Source organism: Tenrec ecaudatus, chromosome 1 (genome assembly GCF_050624435.1).
Source record: "Tenrec ecaudatus isolate mTenEca1 chromosome 1, mTenEca1.hap1, whole genome shotgun sequence".
Taxonomy (NCBI): domain Eukaryota; kingdom Metazoa; phylum Chordata; class Mammalia; order Afrosoricida; family Tenrecidae; genus Tenrec; species Tenrec ecaudatus.
Window position 1 is genome coordinate 141,640,681 of NC_134530.1, and position 21,155 is coordinate 141,661,835.

Consider the following 21,155-nt stretch of genomic DNA (forward strand, 5'->3'; position numbering starts at 1 on the left):
GTCCAGGAAGGGGCTATCAATTTAATGTCCATTCAATGTTGGGGGAAATCATCAATGACTTGTTCTCGCTTGGCACGAGAATCATGTTCTGTTCAGTGCATCACAGTCAAGTTGAAGAGCGGACGCGTGGTTTGTGTCTTGTCCGTTTGATATTGTTGTTGAGACCAAATGGCATTATAGTTGAAAATAACAGACCCTGATTTTTCCTGATGCATGCAGATCCTCCCAAGCTTAATAGGATATGGCCGAACATTTCTTCCCTTGACTTTTCTAACCCCAAACAAGGTAGGAGCATGTAAAATTCCTACTGCTCTAAAATCCCACAGGGTTAGTGCGTAGCCAGCTCCTCCACTAGCATCATTAAATGAGCACGTGGTGAAGAATGCCATGTTATTGGGAAGTCGTCATCATTGGAGTACTTTTATTTAATGGAGAGTGGCCCATAAGGAGCTAAGTGAAAGGTGTGCACGACAAAAACGGACTTGGTGCAGAAGTGATGACGGACATTGCCAAATTCACTTTGAGGGCTCATGAGAGGCGTCTGGGATTCTGCTGCCACTTAGAGTAGACGCTGTGGAGTAGTTTGAAAAGTCACACAGGTATCCTTCCAGTGCCAGTCACCCTTCTGCCTTCCTTCATGCACCTGGCTGCTGTGGCGGTTGTTCTGAGAGCCAGGGAAGATGTGAGAGACAATATGTGAGCTCCTCCCACGGACGTGTTCTCTTGCCGGGGCGCTCTCTCTCTCTCTCTCTCTCTCTCTCTCTCTCTCTCTCTCTCTCTCTCTCTCTCTCTCTCTCTCTCTCTCTCTCTGCCGCTTTGTGTGTCTCTCTCGGCTCTCTCACATCACAGCAAATTTTATTTTTGGCACCTCCCCCATTTAGTCCTTTATTGATTAACGTTCATTTTGAAAACATTAAGAGTAACCTGTTTTCTGTCTGTCCTGAGAACAGAAATTCTTTGATGATTGCCAGTGTCTTAAAATCCAAAACGCACAGACAGCAGTGTGACGGCAGCAATACAATAGACTGGAATAGAACATCTTAAAACCAAGGAACACAATTCATACGATTCAGTGTAACATTGAAATATAGAATCATCTTGCCTGCAAATGTTCATAGTCATATATAAATAGTAGTTTATTATCATTTGAAAATTTGTATTCTTTTGCTATCATTTCTTCTCCAAAAAAAATGGCACATCCCTGACTTCTACCTTCCTTGGTGATATTCAGGGTGTTCCTGTTAAACTCTAATGAATACAGATGGAGCAGGAAATGAGAACACGGAGGGACCGGGAAATAGTTGCTAAGCAAAACAAAATATATTAGCAATGTGTTGAGGAGTCATATTGGAAGGACTGCATTTCCCGTCCTTGATCAGAGTGATGAAATCAAGACTGTCCCAGATACATATATTACCAGCAAATAGAATTATTTTAATCATTTGCTCCGAATGAATGTTTTTTCAACTTTCCACATATATGTGTGGAAGAAGAAATCAAGTCCTCTCCAATTAGTATAATTCTGAGAGGATTCAGGGAGGTTGAGTGGCTTTATTCCTCGGCAAGATCCATAAAAGCCTCCTTAGTGAAATGTCACTCTGTATTCCCCACTCAGTCTCAGAGTTGAGCAAATGATACAAGACGGGTTCTAAGACTGCCCACCTCTCCGCAGCAGGTTTGGAGATAAATCTGAAACACACCCATTTAATTATGTTGGTTTTTTGTTTTTGCTTTGTTTTTGGCATTGCAGGAGAAAAAGCTTACAGAAGTAGCTCAGGCGTTGCTGGCTGAGTTGCTGTTTTAGAATGTGCATGATGACTTCCAATGACTCTGTTTAAGGAACGCACTGTTGAATAAAGGGCGTGAGTTTGACCATTTAGGGGAGAGTTCAGCGCGTGGCCGAAGCCAGTTCTGTGCAGCCATTATTGAACTTGCCCACATCTGCAGAGAACTCGCTGCTCGATCTGTTTGATTTTCATAAGTAACTCTCGGAGAATAATTAGGAAAAGATATATAGATGGTACATCCGGAGAAAGAACCCTGCCGTTAGAAAATTGATCATTGTCACAAAAGTAATCAATGATGGAAGGAAGACGCTACTTTGTTGGGATACAGATGGTGAAGATGACTTCTAGGATCCAGGTTCAGATGCCACTGAATGATTTTCCACTGTGATTGGCTGTGTCTGTGCCATGTAATCAGTTCAAGGAAAAATAGTCCACCTAGTTTATGTGCAGAAAAGCATATGGTTACAGAGGGGGGAGATTGGCCTGGTGAATGAAAGCAACAATATTGCTGAGTAATGCAACAACCGGTCTATTTTGAGAGAGAGAGAGAGAGAGAATTGGGGCTCCCTATTGTTACTGGAGCAAGCCTTGGATTATTGATTAAAAAGACACTTCGTCTCTGCCTCTGAAAGGAAAGTTTCTAAACCTTATTACTGACAATGTTGAACCATGTTCAGCCATATATGACTTCCCTTGTCATTGAAACAGACTCCGTAAAGAGCAGATCCAAGTAGTCTCTTCATGTAGGGCTGTTGATTCAAGCGGGTGGATGATAACTTGTGACACTGAAAGTTTCACTGTTGTTTCTAATGTGCTGTTCATTTTTTTAAACCTATCCAGTTGCTCCCAAATTAGCTTTGTCAACAGTTTCTTCTGTTCAAGTTGCAAACCACAAGAGAGGTAGGAATTCTTGGATTCATGCAGTGATTTCATGGTGTTATGTGTTGGGAGGCATTGCACTGTATGAATCTGGAATATCTGTGAAGTGTACCCATCAGCTTATCGGCGAGGCATGTTGACTCATGCCAGCTGATGCATCAAGTAGAAGTAAGAATGTAATTTGTAAAGGAAAAGAGTATGCTCCACTCTGAAATTTGACTGCAATTTTAAATGCTGCAATCTTTGTTTTCTGAAAGATTCACGTGTGAATAAGAATTATGACAGCTTAGGTTCGTGTTCAGAACATGAATGTAAGAGTACTAACATTGTTGCTCATTTACATTGAAAGGGCACTCAAATGCCCGGGTTTCAGGGATGCTTCTCATGAGAACAGAATGACAGATTCCATGCATCATGTTCATTTCACCTTGTGATATTTGAATCATCTTGGAGTTAATACTTCCTAATACTGTTTTGAATGAATCTGAACAAACGCCAGAGAAGATGGACACTGGGTTAATCACTAATTATGTTCGGAAAGTAATAGCTACATTGTTTGCACTAAATGAAAGCCAACAGTCTCTTGTCTGTGACTCATGGATGTCCCACTCCAGTTCGCATCTGTCATTCATAGAATGAAGATTTTTTCAGTGCACGTAAAGACTCCTACCTTTATTTCACCATTTCCTTTTAAATGTCCTGTGTGACAGGTGTGTCCTGTTTTCCATCCTTGATTTTTGGGCATATGACATGTTCGGGGGTTGTTGTTTTTTTAATTTTGTTTTTCATTTTTCCATGAAGAACTTCTTATAGAGAGATGTTTATTAACAATTGTACATTTGAACTTAGTTTGACCCAGTGTTGAAAATGACCGTAACAGCTTCCCTATTCCTAGTTGAATTTCGTCAAATCATTGGCAGAGGTTTAATCAACGTTGGACTGGCCTTTGGACTGTACACAGAAAAGATGAGGGTGCTAATCAGGAGAGGGGGGAGGGAAACTGATAGTATTTAAGGCATATCTTCAACTTTCCTCCAGTGTGATTGTGTTAGTCTGGGTAGACTAGAGAAACAAATTCATAGAGACACGCATATGTGTATAAGAAAGAGATTTATAAGAAGAAAAGAGAGATTTATACACAAGAGCATTTGAACATTGAGAAAACATCCCAGCCCAGTCCAGATTAAGTCCATAAGTCCGATATTAGCCCACATGTCTGATATCAATCTATAAAGTTCTCTTCAGACCCACAAAACACATGCAAAGATGCCAAATGTAGAAGATCAGAGGCCAATGGGTAGAAAGTCTTTGGATCCATTGGAAACATCTCAGCCCTGGCAGGGGTCTCTGCATGGCTTCTTCAGCACCCAGGGCTGCATCAGGGTGGGTCCATGTGTCTTGTCAGCTGCTATGTCTCCCAGGGTGTACCAGAATTCCCAGAATCCTTAGGGGAAGGCTATGCCCACACAGAAACCTCATTGACAGGCAAGACTCCACCCCTACACGCTTAATCCTTAAACTGACAATTATGTAACTACCATAGTGCTTAGAAATAGATAACGCTGAAGATAAGTAATGTTACTCAATAGATGCTGGTGAGATGTTGGAAGGAGTTGAGCCACCCTGTTTTTAGAAGCAAGGATGACAGGACTTTGTCTCGAGTATTGTGCACATGTGATCAGGAGGAAGCAGACCCGGAAAAGGACCTTCTGCATGGTACACGAAGGGGTCAGCCTATTACAAAAGGAGGCCCCTCAAAGAGATGGATTGACCCAGTGACAAAAACAATGGGTTCGACCATAGCAATTGTGAGCATGACGCGTCGGACCAAGCAGTGACTTGTTCTTTGTAGAGAGGGTCGCTATAAATTGGAACTGATTCGATGACCCCTAACAACATTGTAGAATCCAAATGTATTTAAAAATTTGAGAAATCAGTTCTGTAGGAGCAGAGCTGCCGTGGGCTCTGAGGGTGAGAAGCGTGGAGGGCTGGTCCAGGCAGGCACTGATGCCGATGCTGTGCCTAATCAGAGAAGTCAGGGAGGAGGGGGCGTGGGGGAAGGAGCTAAAAAGCAGTAGGAACTTCTACAAAGCCCACCTCTCTCATGTTCGTGCTAGCATGCCAGCCATACAAGAAGCCTGTGACCTGGAATGTGGCCCTGCTGCCTTAAGGACCCAGCACTAATGAGGTCTTAACTCATCCACAGCAGCAGGAAGTAGCCACTTAAGGGAGTAGACATATCATGAGAAATTCCACATCATCATCAATTGAAGTAATAGGTCGGGAAGAGAATCAGCTGGGCAAGGATGCAAACCAGGAAGTGGAAGTAGGAGAGACTAAGAACAGGAGGATTCAAACAAATCTTCTATCTGCCCGGGGGAGATGCTCCTGGGGCCCCAGAGGACATGTGTATTGAGGCAGGGAAAGAAGACGAATACTTAGAAGTTTAATTCCTTCACCCTTTGACCAATTAAAATTCTTTCTACACAATTGCTCTATTTGGTGGACTGAAGTGAATGTGCATTTACTCTGGCTTTCCTAGTGTAGCCATCCGTTCCCCACCCCCCCATACCCCCAAGCCCAGATCTGCTGGTGCCTACCTTTAGAGTCTTTTGTGTAGGTAATGTAGTGATGCAATTACAGGGGACATAGTGAACAATAAAGAGAAGTCACAAAGGGGAAATCTCCACCCCTCCTCTTAATATTCACACTTGCTTGTCTCCAGTTCTTTGTTTTCTTAAAATTCCTACCTGCCTCGGTCTTCCTCAGCCAACCTCTGTCAGATGGAACCCTTTACACCTCAGAAGAATTTGGGCTTTCTTGATCTGGAAAGCCAAGCGTGAACTCTTCCTGCTTCTGAACACCTCTGAGAAGCATTCCTCTTCACTAGCCAATAACGAAGTGCATATTAGCATCACTGTCCCATGTGTAACATCTATTTGAGCTTCCCACTAGTCCGGCGGTTCTCAACAGGAGCCAGGAGGGAGATTGTGAACCAGGAGGTCAAATTTGTTCCTGTCTGGAGACGTGTTTGATGGACACAGCTGGGTGGGTGGGGGTTACTTTATCTGGGGTGGTGGTGGTGGTGGTAGGGCTCAGCAGCGATGCTACTAAAAATCAACAATACACTGATACAGCCCCTCACCCCCACCCCCACCCACCACAGAACAAATAATTATCCGGCCACAAAATGTCAAGAGCATCATGGGAAAGCCTACTGTGGTAGATGGTGCAGGACTGGCCTGGCCACGGTGTCTCTCGGTGCCTGGCGCAGGGTTGCACGCAATAACTGCATGCTGCCCGTTCTTGTCCCGCTGCCGCCTCGAGACGTGATTTAAAGACCCCTTGGAAATCCGTTTCTGCAACAGAAACAAAACTTGGCTGAAATATAAGCAAGAGGCCTTTAAACACTTTGGTGGAAAAATGGAATGAAAATATAATGGAATTTTCCCACCCAAATTGAAAGCCTCTTCTTATAGGTAATCTACAATATGATTTGAGAAAAATCGCTCTCCGACCTTAGTGGTTTTGAATTTTGAGACGGTTCTTCTGCTTCCTTTTTTCAACCCCTTTCTTCTGCCTCAACGGATCTGTATAGAGACATGTAGCCAACTTTCAGGTAATAATCAGTAACTTAGCTCTATATATTTTTATTGTGATCATATTTTCTAAACACTACAATACACAGAGTATGATCAAATGAACTTGCAAGAAAGGTCAATGAAGGGTCATATCTGACCTCCTCTGGCTTCCCAGGTGCCTGGAGGCAGGGGTCAGACAAGTCTCTGCTCTCCATCCTTCTTCTTCTCTCTCCCCCCCTTTTATTTATTTATTATTTAATCATTGTATTGGGGGCTCATAAAACTCTCATCACAATCCATCCATCCACTATGTCAAGCCATTTGTACATTTGTTGCCATCATCATTCTCAAAACATTTGCTTTCTACTTGAGTCCTTGGTATCAGCTCTTCATTTCCGTCCACCTCCATCCATGCTCCCCCCTCCCTCATGAACCCTTGATAATTTATCTATCAGTATTATTTTGTCATATCATACACATCCTCCTTTACCCACTCTGACACCAACCGTTCCTCCCATGCCACTCTCCAGGTTGGGTTCCATAATTCATTGCAGTGACCACACAGCACTCACAGAAAACACTCACTGTGAAGGGGAGTTTCTTGGGGAAGTTAATAGGTGACCACAGCAGTAAGGATGTAGTCATTAGTCTGCTCAGCCAGCAGCCAAATCCCTCTCCAGTCCTCAATCCTCAGTCACATGCTCCTTTGGTGTTTGTCTCTGTGGGACAGGGAGGTGGCCCACTTGTCACTCTGCTCCTCAGTTCCAGAGGAAGAGAAGGTGTCCCATCGTTTCTGTGCTGCCCTCTGCACAGCCAAAGTCTCTGATGCTCTGGTCCAGTGGCCTCCACCACTTCCGGCAAAGATCTTTTTCTATGGTTTTATTGGCATTTAAGTCACAGCCTATGCAACAGCTCAATCCTAATTAGGAAAGTGGTGCGATCGACGCCACCACCATGAAGTTCAGAATATTTTCTTTCTGAGACTCGTGGTTCTTAGCTCCCCATTTCCCCCAACCTCCCCTGTCATGCCCCTAGGTAATTATTAACGCAGCTACGTTCTCTCTAGATTTACCTACCATCTTGTATTCCATATACAGAAATTCACACAAAACAAAAAGTAAAAGTGAAAAACCAACAACAAAAGGAAACAGAGAAAAATCTCAATTGAAAAGAAAGCAAGCAGAAAATAGTTTAAAAATGTAAACAACATTGAATTGGCCAAAAGGGAGATCAAATAATACGGTGTTACATTTTAACCTAACTTCATCATCCAAAACTGACTTGACAGTGCTTTCTGTTTGATAACAAGGCTGTTCGCAGGGTGGATTATCTATGGCCAGAGGCGGTTCACTGGGTGGGAACCCTGCAAGTAGAATTTGGACTTCTCCTAGCATATCTGTCTGTAAACCATGTAAGCTCTGATGCCATTCCCTCCTTCCGATTTGGATTTTATTATTTACATCCCTTGAATCAAACAGGCTGGTGTGCTTCTTCCATTTGGACTTAGTTGATGCCTCACTTAGATGACTAGTTGTTTTTAGATAAGCCTGGAAGACCCCAGAGCTATCCTTTCTGATAGCTGGGCACCATAGACTACCTTCGCTTTTCTACAACACTCACATCGACAGTGATTTCTTCAAGAGGGTGGGTATCCAGTAGGGTAAGGGTCATCACACACAGATCTTGGACTGGCTCTTTCAAGGCCCTCTAGGTTTCTCTCTCTTCTCAGCTTAAGCAACTGCTCATCCTTACAGCTGGGGGTGGGGGGAGTGGTATTATTCTTACAGAATCCCTGTTTGCATAGCTCTACCCACTGGGAGGGAGTTACAGAGACGTGGGTAGAAGAGTCATATTAAGAAATTTCACTCCGCCAACGGGCATAAAGAAACAGCAACAAAAAAAAATGTCCAACAAATTAAGGCAAAACTTTCCTGCCAGGTGTTGCAAATTAAAATTGTTTCAGTATCATCATTGATTCATTTATCCATTCACTGATTCCTCCATTCAACGTGTTTTGAATGCATAGTATGTGCTAGGTGGTAAGGTAAGCTCAGCGACAGTTGTGAACAAAACAGACAATGTGTCTGCTCATGTATTTACACTCAGCCCAAAGGGAGGGTTTTTCAGAATGTATGTTTCACACATTATTAATTCTACAATAATAATATAAGTAATATATGATGAGATGATAATATTAATGCAGGACTGGAAGATGAAGGCGTTTGGGCGAAGGATTGTATTTTCGAGCAGAGTGGTCAGAGAAGGTTTTATCCGTGAGCAGGACCCAGGGAGAGCTGGTGTGGCAGACAAGGGATGAGCAAGTCCAGACGTCCAGGGAAGTGTGGTGACCTGTTTGAGGACCCACCTGGCAGTCTGGCAGCAATGAGGACAGTGGTGAGGCCCTGGGACAGCCAGGGCCAAGTCATTTGGGAATGAGCGGACTCTGGCTTTTAAGCCAGCTGAGATAGGAGGCCATCAGGGTTGTGAGTAGAGAGAGCTCATGGCAGAATTTAGGTTTGAAAGCATCACTCTGATTGTCATGGGGGAGAGAGACTGTCATGAAGATGGAAGCCAGGAGAGCCATTTGGAGCTGGTGATGAACCCATTAATTAAGGGGGTACTGGTGGAGATGGCGAGATGTCTTAAGGCTTGAGCTAGAGTTTAAACACAGAGCTCAGGGAGCCTGCTGATGGATGGGATGGAGTTAAGTGTAGAGGGGGAGACATGAAGTACAACTGGAGGAAGTTTGAGCTAAGTAGTTGGAACAATGTAGCGGTCGCTGACTAACACCAGATAGCCTGAGTGAGAAGCAGGTTTAGGAGGGTAACATAAGAGCTCAATTTCTAACACAGAAACGCTGGCATTTATCTATGTATCTAGAAGGCAAATGAATATAGTGGATTCATTGAAGTGTGCGAGCAGGCTGGGGTTAAGTATTTTGGAATAGTTTTGCTAAGTTGTTGTGTGCTATTGACACGATTCAGCCCGACAGCCGCCCTGGATGATGGAGGTCTTCTTAGGCTCACGGTGTTCATTCAAGATATCCAACTCCTTCCTTTCTAAGAGCAGCTGGTGGGGTCCAGCAGCTGACTTTGGGGTGAGCAGCTGAGCGCTGGACCATTGCACCAAGGCTTGTTAGTCAGCAGATAGACTTTTTAAAGCCAATAGACTGGGTAAAAAAATATATAAACCTATAGTGAATGTAAAGAGCAAAGAAGTTCAAGGAATAAACCCTGAAATTCTAAGACAGTGACCAAAGCAATATCACAAACACACACACACACACAATTAAATCAATTGTTAGTGAGAAAGGAGAATTGAGAGGGGTGGCCCAGAGCACCGTTTCCAGGGTCAACAGACAGCCTGGAGTTCCCTATGGAGGATTATGATCCTGAATTTAAAGGGGAACTTCTTTCAAAATGGTTGGAGAAAAACCAGCTCTGTTTAGCTGCTGGGTTATTGCCTGGAAAAGTGGAGAGTTGGATTTTGAACCAAGATCGGGTTTCCCAGGAGATCATGAGCCAGAGAGAGAGAGAGAGAGAGAGAGAGAAGAGTGTATGAAAGAAAGTGAGGACAGGGTAGGTCAATGAAGTGAGGAGTCAGAGAATTATTCAATTATTAATATCCCTTCATGATCCTGGTATAAAATACAGCTTCACACGTATCATTAGTGAGTACTCTAACTGCATATTCATAATAGTTATGAAATAACAATAAATTAAGAGAATACTAGGATACAACACAGAAACCATGATCGTGTTTAAGTGCCTCACATTCTCCCATAGAACTATCATGATTTTCAGATCACCTGCAAGAGAATATTCTTTGTCATTTTCACTTTTCAAATATATCAGAGCTAGAGAAGACAGCATTTTCAAAGTCTCTAGAGCAGTGGTCCTCAACCTTCCTAATGCCGCGACTCTCATACAGTTCCTCATGTGTGGTGACTCCCAACCATAACATTATTTTCATTGCTACTTCATCACTGTCATTTTGCAACTGGTATGAATTGGGCGACCCCTGTGAAAGGGTCGTTTGACCCCCAATGGGGTCGCTGCCTACAAGTTGCGAACCGCTGCTCTGGAGGATCTTAAGAGTCTTAAAAGAATCAAATCTGAACAGAATCAACCCCACTTTTGGGTGATTAAAAAAAAACCCAAAAGCATTGTAATCAAGGCTTGTTTGGCTCCTATAGCGCACCCCCCCCCCCCCCAGGACAGAGCAGAACCGCCCCGTGGGTTTCTGAGACTTTCAATGTTCACAGGAGCCGAAAGCCTGGCCGTTCTTCTCCAGAGCAACTGGGGGGCTGCTCGATGCCACCGAGCTCCTAAGCTGTTCAGTACAGCCACCTACCTTCTAAAGGAAGTCTGCAGTGTTGGGCCTTGAACGGAGGGTGGTTTCTTAAATAAATATTTGACATTTGCTATAAAAAGTGGCTTTCAAACAAGACACCGGAGTAGTCATCCTAAACCTGGGAAGCACCTGTCCCAAACCTTTTGCTATCTGACTCACTGCAACCCAAAAGGACGGAGTGGAACAGTCCTGTCGGGTTTCCAAGGCCCAGGGAGCAGACGGCTCCCACATCGACGTGCTCACTAGTCATTACATTCAGAAAACAGTCGCTGACAATGTCCCAGTTCTGACATCTGTGCAGAAACATCCCCCAGACACATTCTCTTTGCATAGGCAAAGCTGTATTACTAGAGGTCAGAAATTAGTTCTGGCCATTGGCCATGTCCTTCCCATAGCCCCAAAGGAACTCATATTTCATAAAGACTGCTCCAACCTCATGACTTACATTTCCCTAACCTTGCACCTTTGCGCACTCCATCCTGTCACCTGAAATGCTCACCATCACAATCTTTATTATTATTTTGTTATAAACCCTCCCTGTCAGAATAGACTTAAAGGGGTTGGTTGTGGCTTTTAACTGGCAGGAAGAGCCAGTCCTACATCCCGCAGGACATTTTTCTCCACTTACCTCACACTACCTTTCTTCTTGGACCCAGGTCACTTTGTACTGTGTCTTAGTATGGACCATGTTGTTTTCCGGTCATGGGAACACTTGTTTGTCTCATCCACTAACAAAGCTGCTGGAAAACAGGGACTGCAGTTCATAGAATGAAATCTTGTGCATAAAAGATGTGTTCAGGGGAGAACATTAAGTGAACTGAGGACAGTCTGGGATGAGGAACCAGCAGCATCAAACCGCTAGCCAATACAGGGCCTCATGCAGAGGAAGGAATGCCTGGGAGCAGTCCGTCTCCTCGGGAATTCCAGCGAGCTCCCAGGAAGTCCTGGAGAAGTGGAGAGGTTGAAGTTGTGGGTCTCGTCCCTGCACCTGCTAATCAGGGAGAGGTTTCAGGCTACCAAGATCCTCCCTGACTCAAAAGTTCATTTAAGGAAGGTTCAAGAGGCCTTCCGGATTCTCTAGGAAATCAGAAATGCCAGTATAAACAAGGTATAAACTCTGGGTCAGAGAGTGGAACTGGGGGAAAATGTCTGTTGCTTTCACCATACATTTAGTTTGGTGATTTGAAATTCCATCATTGCTGTGGTTATCACTAGTATTAACCTGGCATCTCTTAACTACTATGTTGGAATCCCTGTATTGTGTAAATGGATTCATGCTCAGTCCTTAACTCAAAAAGTTGGCAATTCTAATCCACTCAGAGGCTGCTGGGAAAAAGTCCTGGTAAACCGCTTCCAGTAGGTCACAGACATGACCACAAAGCAAAGTTCTACTCTAAAGCTATGTGGTTACCATGGCTCAGTGGCAGCCAGCTGGGGGTTTTCAATCCTAAATTTATTCAGGTATTTTCATACTCTCACATTGACGTCTCATGGCATCCTTCTTCTGTGACTTCTTTTCTTTCTTTTTTTTTCTAACTGACTCTTTCCTGTTCCTTCACTCCCCCCCTCCCCCAGCCCCCAGCACACACAGGCAAAGTAGTGTTACAACTGACCTCAGATAAAGGAAGCTCTTGCCTGACTGCGAACACCTAACTTCCTTTTAAGCCTCTGGGCACTCCCTGCTCCTGGGCACCTGTTCCTGGGCACCAACCACTCCTTTCTAATGTTTTGCTCTTGTTTAGATCCCACCTCAATGCCACTTCATCAGGACCATGATCTCAGTTCTCCACTGAGCCAACCAGCCCTCCAGTAATTGAATCCGTTGTGTGTTGATGGATAATTGAATATTAATGAGGAAAAAAGCCAGTCCTCTTCCCTTTTCAAATGTACTTGATAACGCGTATTCCTTTTACCCTAATCATTTCAATGCCATGTCTCTAGACCATATCAATAACCTAGCACAGTCGTTGGCACATAGCAGATCAGCTGAAATAAAGCACATACTGAATGAAGGAGTGAGTGAATGAATGAATCAATGAATGAATGGAGTGAATGAATGAATGAATCAATGGGCTCAAACAGTGACTGTGTTTGGCTTCATAGTAAGATAGACTACAAGTCAGACAGCTTAATAAGAGGAATGATTTCAGAGAACAACACTTGGCAGCTAAGGTTACTCCCATTGTTTGGCAAAGAAAAAAAATGTTTTTCCCATCTAGATAACCTTCATGGTCTTTTTTTTTTCTTGCTTTTCTATTGGATTGATAATTGCTACCAACATGAGGTCTGTTTTTACAAGTTCTTAAAACACACGCACACACATTGGATTAGGTTAATGGCTTCATGCTTCTGGTTAAAATGAAAAGAAGAAATCCACTCACCCTCCGTCCTTCCCCAACTGACCTCACCTGGTCTCTACTCAATCACTCCTAGGCCTGAGAGACACCACACCATTTTGGAGGGACAAAGGAAAAGAAATTCAGAGACACAACAGGTGCTTGGCCTTCCTTCCTAATCTGACTTAACAAACCTTGAAATAAGACACACTGTAAGATAGGGTTGGGTTTTTGTACCCCTATCTTGAAAATAATTTTAGTTTTCTGTGCTTTTCCTTTGCCAATAAACATGCATATTGGCCCAGAAGAAAGGCTTCGGGCAGCCGTCTATACCTCTTAGCCTTGAGCAAAAGCAAACACGAGTGAGACTGGCCCAGTTGCCTGGATCTCTATTGAATTTACCAGGCTTCCTTTGAAAGCCTGCCTGAGCGTGCTGCCTCGACACACATGCTCTACACGAGACTCCACTGAATGCGCGCACACTTCCTTTCTTCTTGGCTTAATGGACTGTACCATTGTGTAAGGAAAGTAGTTGGGGGTGGAGTGGGGAAGAGGAGGCAAAGATAGCACAGTTCTTACAGTGCCGCAATTAGACTTTTGCATCAATGGAAACTAAATTCTAAAAGGTGTGCACCTGCAAATGCTTCTGTTCATCCTGTCTGCCAAGAATTGACAGCCTTCAGTCATGTTCTGAGTCCAGCCTTTCTTTCCTGCTTGAAATAGATGCTACTTCCATGCTAATGACAAACCACCTGTTGTCACCGTGTGTCATGCTGAGCCACGTGTATGTAAGGCCATCTCTCCATCTTTTTGCCATCCCTCATTTCACCCAAGCATGTAGTGTGTGCTAATGCCCTGCTACTGTATACACTCTGTATACATCTCTGTTCTTCCTTGCAAGACTGTGAATGCTTCGGCCACTCCAATCGATGCAGTTATATCGATCTGCTAAATACAGTCATTTGCGTGAGCTGTAAACACAACACTAGAGGGCAGCACTGTGAGTTATGCAGGCTGGGCTACTTCAGAAATGCTTCTGCACAGCTGGACGATGAGAATGTGTGCATAGGTCAGTTCCATTATACCTTCAGCTATTGTTCTGTGCCTTTTGAGCTGTGGGGAGATGTGTAGGCTGGAGAGGTCGGTGGTGTGCAGCACAGCTGAGCCAATATGAACTATTCTCGATGAAGAACAGATCTTTTGGGGTAGATTTTAAATACACTTGTGTTGGTTGACCATATAGCTGGGAGGGGGTGGGTGAATCTTTATGTTGTTTTACAACTGGGAAATTATGTGCAGGAGCTGAGAGATTTTCATTCTTCTTATCTGCACCCCCCCTCCCTTGTTTTGCATGAAATCTTAAAACTGGGTAACATCAACTTGATCCTATAAGTTTAAGTTGTATGTATAAGTTTTAAAATGGAGACTCATTATAGAATTTTAATTATGACTATGTGAAACTGGGTTTCAGACACTTGTGCACAATTGGTGATCAAAAAATGTTGAATGATGAAAAGTTTTTAACATTTGGACTTGAAAACCACTAGCAATGGGTGTGGGAGAGTGACTGCCTGACTATTCTTCATAGTCTAACAAAATTCCATTTACGGAATTTTCCTACAGCATCTGAAAAGAGAAGTCATTTCTCAGGACTATTCTAGTCTATCCGTTTTCGTAGCTGTCAGGGGGTGCGGGCTCCCAGATGAGTGCTCTTTGGGTGCCCTGGGAGGAGAGGTCCCTCTCCTACGTTTTGCCTGCCCTGTATAATGAACTTGAATTGAAAACTAAGGCACAATAAATGGAATTTCACTTCATCATTTACTTGCAAGAAATACGTACACTCGCCATGCTGCAGGAGACACGTATATCAGGTCCCAAACTAGCTAGGTGAGCAACTTTAAAGGCAAACTTTTCCACATAGAGATGCATTTAAGATGTAATACGCTGAAAAACGACGAGTGATCTTTTCATCAAAAAATGAATTCGAGAATGGCCATTTCTGGGGTTATTGTCCTCTGGATGGCCAAGGCCTGGCAGGCACTTGGTAAATGTCACAGGCGACAGCAGTACAAGTTGTTTGGAATTAAGTTGTGCCCAGTGTACATAACACCATTTATGCCGACAGCTAGTCTTATTTTCTTTAAATGCTTCCTAAAGCCTTCTGTGGGGATTAGTGGAGAAAGCACTGGACGTAGAAGCTGGAGACCTGGGTCCAATCCCCAGTGGGTTATTTAATAGCTGTGGGTCTTAGGTAAGTCATCTGAGCCTCCTGGTTAAAAGGGAATCATATGGATGCGCAGGACACACTCCGCAAACTTTGCAAATATGTTATATTGCTTAAAACTCATTAATAAAAGAGTGGGGTAAGTATTACAATGGAAATTTCTCCTATTTTGTAATTGAGAAAAGTTTTGGCAAATTAACCCCAAAGCCCACAACTTTAGCAGAGGGCTCCCTGACTTCACAACATGAAGCCGTTCTCCCAATCCTGCCGACATAGATGCAGCAGAATGAAGCTTGTCGGCCATTTGCTTACCTCTGCTTGGACAGGTCCCTTCCACACTTCCACCATGTGCCTGTGAGTAGTCGTTCATTGGCACTCTGAGGGTTGGCTTACACAGATCTGAAGATGCTGATCAAACACAAGAAAGATGTAACTGTCTTGAATTTTGAAGGCAAAATTACGTTGCTCTGAACCCTTTAAAAATACACAAAGGTCAACATAAAAGTGAATTAAATGGTATACAACAAGCCTAGTCATCTTTACAAAACACCTCAGATTAAACTTGTTCACAATATTCATTTCATATCATTTTAAATTAATTTTTTTCAATTTTTCAAGACATAACATCTCATACCATAAAACTTCTCCAGGCATATTCTGTTATTCTCAAATTTGAAATTTTTCCAGCCTTAAAGTAATCCACGCGCACAATTCTACCCAAGTCTATGTGATACAGCTCTCTAGTAAATCATTAGGATTATCCACAGACTAAAAGATCCCCCCTGTGCTTTTGTCTGTTAAAGTTTACCTATTACAAGTACAATATGAAAAGCTGAACAAGACACTCTTTGTACGCATGTCCCCCATACAACCACCCCAAAAGAAATTAAGGGCAAGATGATTTATTCATCTCTAAAAAGTTTATTAACTCAGAATTTTAAACTTTGGGGAATCTTTACCTAAGCAGACATGTGTCTAATTAGCATTTTATTCTCTGAAACTCCAGGCAAGTACTTGGTAAACGTGAAGATGAACATTTTTAGGTAACATTCAATTTAGTAACGTTCTCCCACACATACCAAAATTATTTCCTTGAATTGTTGCCCTTTTTCTAAGAGGAGATTTGTTCTTAAAAATATGACCGGCCACAGTTGGGCTTCTCTATACTAAGTCTTTCTTTCATCTTTAGGCCACGCATGCACACAATTAACTAGTAACCCTTTTCTAAGGGAGCGGTCTGCCCACTCGTGGGGCAAGGCTAAGACCAGCATTCGCTCTGTGAGAGCCCGCTGAAGGCTGGGGCTCCGTTGCCAACCTTTGCCCTGGGGAACCCATGAAGCCCATTCACTATGGCCCCGACAGACGCTTCTTCAAATGGCTTGAGGAAGGACAGAGAATCTAGCTTCAGAGGCTTAAGTTGAGAGTGAGAGTTCATCTTCAGGATGCACTAAGGCAATGGGTGGATCTTTATTTACCCAGTTCACTTTCACGGATCAGGAACTAGTCTTGGAAACCTTGAGCCTCAGTGTTCTCTAAATCAAAGCAAAACCAAGGCAACCCCCCTCCATCAATGCTTGAGTCATTCTCTGTAGTCATAGGCACCCCCTGACTGGGAGGGCACAGCCCACCGCTCTCGTGAAACGTAGACCGGGTGTTCACATAGATGTCTTCAAACCCTAGCATCATTTTATATTGTGGCCAATAGAAAATGCAGCTGGCGGCTTCCTGTTCTCACGGGAATTGATGCTTTGTGATTACTGGTGAATTTGCCCATGTTTCATACAAATTCCCAAGCACAAGGATGTCTCCAAAGATGCTTGTAATTACCCTGTGCTGACACGGCAATTACATGAGGATGACAACCTTGCATGCTTCTGTTTCATATAAACTCAAGCATTAAGCAGGAAGCTAGAGGATGTGCTGCTGACTGTGACCTTGGGCAATCACCGCTAATAATCCCTGCTAACAAGCTTTACATCTGAATGGAATGCCCGCTTGCTAGGCAATTGCTTCTAAACATATCTACAAGTTAGGGTGCATCATTTTCAATTCCCCTTGAAACTCAAATCAGGCAGTCAAAGGTTACTTATGGAGAAAAAAAGCAAACCCAAGACATTCCTAATACCTATCAATCGATTGTATTTTTTATCAGCCCTTCCTGCCCCAGCCCTTTCAATAATTTCATATCATATAGTTAGTCTAACACTGCTCCTTGTGCTTCCTTGTTTTCTGTAATACAATATACCCTTGAGAGGTGAAGGGTCTGCCCGGACCCTTCGTGGCACAGTGACTGATGTGCTTGCCTGGGAACCAAAAGCTTGGCAGTTGGAAGCCACCACGGATTGCCGAGGAAGAAAGATGTAGCAATTTAATGCCGTAAAGCTCTTGGCCTGAAGGCTTACAGGGCAGTTCTGTGCTGTCCCGTAAGGTTGCTGTGAGTCAGAATTGACTTTCTGGCAAAGGCTTGGCAATTTTGGTCCGTCATTTCTGCTCTTCCAATATCCATCATTACCCACAATTCTATAGATGATAGTTTCCCAAAACTGGAATTGTTGCTTAAATAACAAAACAGGTTTCTTTTTCCTGAGATGCACTTTAATTGTAATATTTCCTTCTTTTTTGTTGTCCTGTTGATAATTTTTTCATATTTTCTTTGCACCTGAGGCCCGATATTCATTGTTATGAGCTAACTACCCAACACTTGAGTATTTTGTGAATTCACATTGAGCAGCAATAACTCTACCCACTCACATGGTCAGATTTTGGGGAGCCATTGACAATATATACACACTTTAAAAAGTAAGAAGCGTTACAGCTTGGGTATTGAAACATCTTTGTATTGCAAATATGTACAGACAAACATTTTTAAAGCGATGTAAGAATTACTGCTTTTAAATATTCTTAAAGCCTTGCAATAGATACACTGAAACCTCAAGTCAAACTCACTGCCATTGAGTGGATGCTGGCTGACAGCAACCCTTTCGGCTGGGACGAGGGAGAAGTGCTCCTGTGAGCTTCCAAGACCAAAGCTCCATGGGAGGGGACGGCCCCGACTGTGTGCCGTGGAGCAGGCAGTGGTTTCAAATTGCTCATCTTGGGGTTAGCTTCTCAACACACCACCACTCCACCACCAGAGTCCTTTCCAGAGATACACACACGTGTTACCATAGACATGGAAGCTTAGGGTAAAGCACTGGTTATAAAGTGCATCCCAAGCCAAGGGAGGAGGGAGCACTTTAGAGAGAGGTTGCTATTCATTTCTCTTTAGCCTATTACTGTTAGACTTATAAATGTTGGATCAGAAGAAAGTAAAACCCCCAAACTGACTGAGAAACCTGAAATGAATCACAATTCTAAGATGCCCACCTCTCGGTCTCTATGACAAACCCAACGCCAAAGCACAGGGTCCCTCCACACAGTTAAGACCGCTTCCTCCCTGCTGCCATGGGTGACCTTAACTTTGGTTATACGAGTTGATTTCTCACATTTTTTGCTGCAGGGGAGGGGGTTCCTACAAGTTTGCTTTTTGGTGTTGTTGATTTTTACCACGGGATCTCTTAGTGGGCCCATTTTTAAAGTCAGACACTTAGAGACAAGGAGACGTAGTGACTTTCCCAAGATTACACACAGTAATCACGAGGACAGCAACCATCATTCCTAAAAGTTGAAAACCTGCTATGCTACCTTGAAACTCCTGAAAGTCTAAGGAATTCTCATTCTGGTGCAAGGTTTAAATAAAACAGTACTCCAAAGGCAGAAGGATCCTGCAGAAGAGTTCGGTTTCTTTTTTATCACACACATTCATCTTAGCTGCCAGCAGACATTAGGGTGAAATCATTTGCTTCTAGTTATCCCTGTGTGGAACTTGATTGGGAATTCCTCTATATAAATGTATATGTACATATATTCATGTCATGATCATCAATGTAGGTTGTATAGAAGCGGTAGGAAAGTGCTTCACCGATACACCACTGGAAGAATCATCACAAAAACACTGTGTCCATAAATAAGTTAAGGCGCTGTCCAGAATCATAAAGGGAAACAGCCTTCGAATGAGCAAAGTGCATTCATATTGCACTTTGAAAATCCTCAGCCGCTCTCCAATATTGAGTGTAACAGATAAGCCCATTTAAATAATTTAGAACCGATTTTACACTGATGGTATATTGATTTATCCTTGATACACAAATTTCTCATGGTGTTCATTAAATGATCTAAAAATGCCCTAACAAATGCAGCCTCCATTATGATCTGAAGTGAAGACCAGGGATGTCTTATTTCCTTGGAAGTTTTCAGTTGATTTCCTCTCGGATCATAAAACGATATCTTGGAAGGCTGAGCAAATAAATAAATGGACCTGAAATTGCCATATTTGCCAAAGCATTTCATTAGGAGGCATCTTTCTTTCACTAAGCGATGCATTTAAGTAAATGACGCTGCTGCGTCCTTAACCTATACGCTGTGCGGACTTGTCTCCAGCCTGTGTGTTGTCTCGTTTCTACAGAGTGTTATTGTAACCCCTTGGGCTCAATCCATGACCGTTGTAATGGCTCGGGATTCTGTGAGTGTAAGGCTGGAACGACAGGGCCTAAGTGTGATGAGTGTCTGCCGGGAAATTCCTGGCACTACGGCTGTCAACGTAAGTAAATCTGGGAGCTGCCCTCTGCCTGAGATAGCATGGCTGATTGTGCTTGTCTAGGCTGGTGCGTGCAGCTTCGCAGAGCACAGAAAGACCCAAACTGCTAACAAGCTTTAAAAGTCATCTAAGGCCCAGCCTGTGGACAGGAGAGCAATCCATCGGCAGTCCAGCTGGCTTCTTGGAAGCCCATCTTCATCCCATCTGATGGCTGGAGCAACTTACATTGAAATATTGTACGCCGATCCGTGTACCTGGCCAGATCATAAATTAAGCGGCACAATGGGGGACCGGCTTGGAAATTCTCACCACAAAATGAAGGGTGATGAGCATGTGGCTAATATATTTCTTGAACCGAGAGCTCCCCTGGAGAGCCAGAGTTCATAAATTAAGCGATTGCTGCATAACTTACATGGGCCTTTGCCATCTTACCCATCATAGAATCTTAACCAAAAACCGAAAGGCAATGAATCTAAGGGACATTTAAATGCTAGCGTAAAATAAACGACGGAAATCAATATTGATGTTAACCTCTGAGGTCAGGCACTGCACAGTGAAGCCTGGCTCCAGCTTCATTTCGCCTGAGGATTACTGGGCCCTTCAAAGCTTGTCAAGGCAGATGGCATGTGGCTGTGCACAGTGAACACGACGACCAAATCTGAGCAGCGGCTTCCTTCTGTCTTTTTCAAAATTATTTGATTATTTTTTAAATTTTGCTTTTAAAACCTGCACTAACTTTTCCCTCCACCTGGAGTGAGTCTGCTTACTAATGAAAGGATTGCAATGCACAGCCTCGAGAGCAGTGCAGTCCGATAGCAGATACAGCCAAGACACGCACGCAACTTCAGTTACCCTGCTACCCACATGGGGGAGGCAAACATGAGAAGGGAGATAAATGTCAAGCCTCACATTATTAACCCCAAATATCAAAAGTGTTATCAGATCAACATAAAATCAGTGCCAAACTTATTAAGAGCCTATTTTTCAAACGGCCTTCCAAATTGGATGTGCACTTTATAACGGACAGCACATCTCAATAGCGCCTGGACATAGTGCCAAGCCTACATAGCTATTGTGTCTACCGTACTGGGCAGCGCAGCTCGAGAGTTCTTTCTGCTCACTGTTTGCTTGGAGAAAACAGTGAAAAAATGTTTGGGGGAAAATGTCAGCGTGCAGGAACTGTCAAGAGCCAATTTCTACCAGCACAATGTAGAATGTTCTCTCTGCTACTTGTGGAATTGATAGCACACACTTCGACTTCGACATGGTATCAAGTCAAAGGGACATGTCCTGTCCTACTCAGGCCATGGCTGGCAATGTGGCTTGAGGAGGGCAGGGAAAGTTGGCCTCACACAGTTG

General features: G+C 43.4%; 1 protein-coding gene across 1 annotated transcript in view; it reads left to right on the plus strand.

Moving 5' to 3' along the window:
* The window catches only part of NTNG1 (netrin G1), a 407,388-nt gene that overhangs the window by 321,333 nt on the left and 64,900 nt on the right, over window positions 1-21,155 (plus strand). Inside the window, exons 5-6 of the mRNA XM_075540266.1 lie at window positions 220-285; window positions 19,665-19,799. Coding sequence (XP_075396381.1) covers window positions 220-285; window positions 19,665-19,799 — 201 coding nt within the window. The remainder of the gene's footprint in view (window positions 1-219; window positions 286-19,664; window positions 19,800-21,155) is intronic.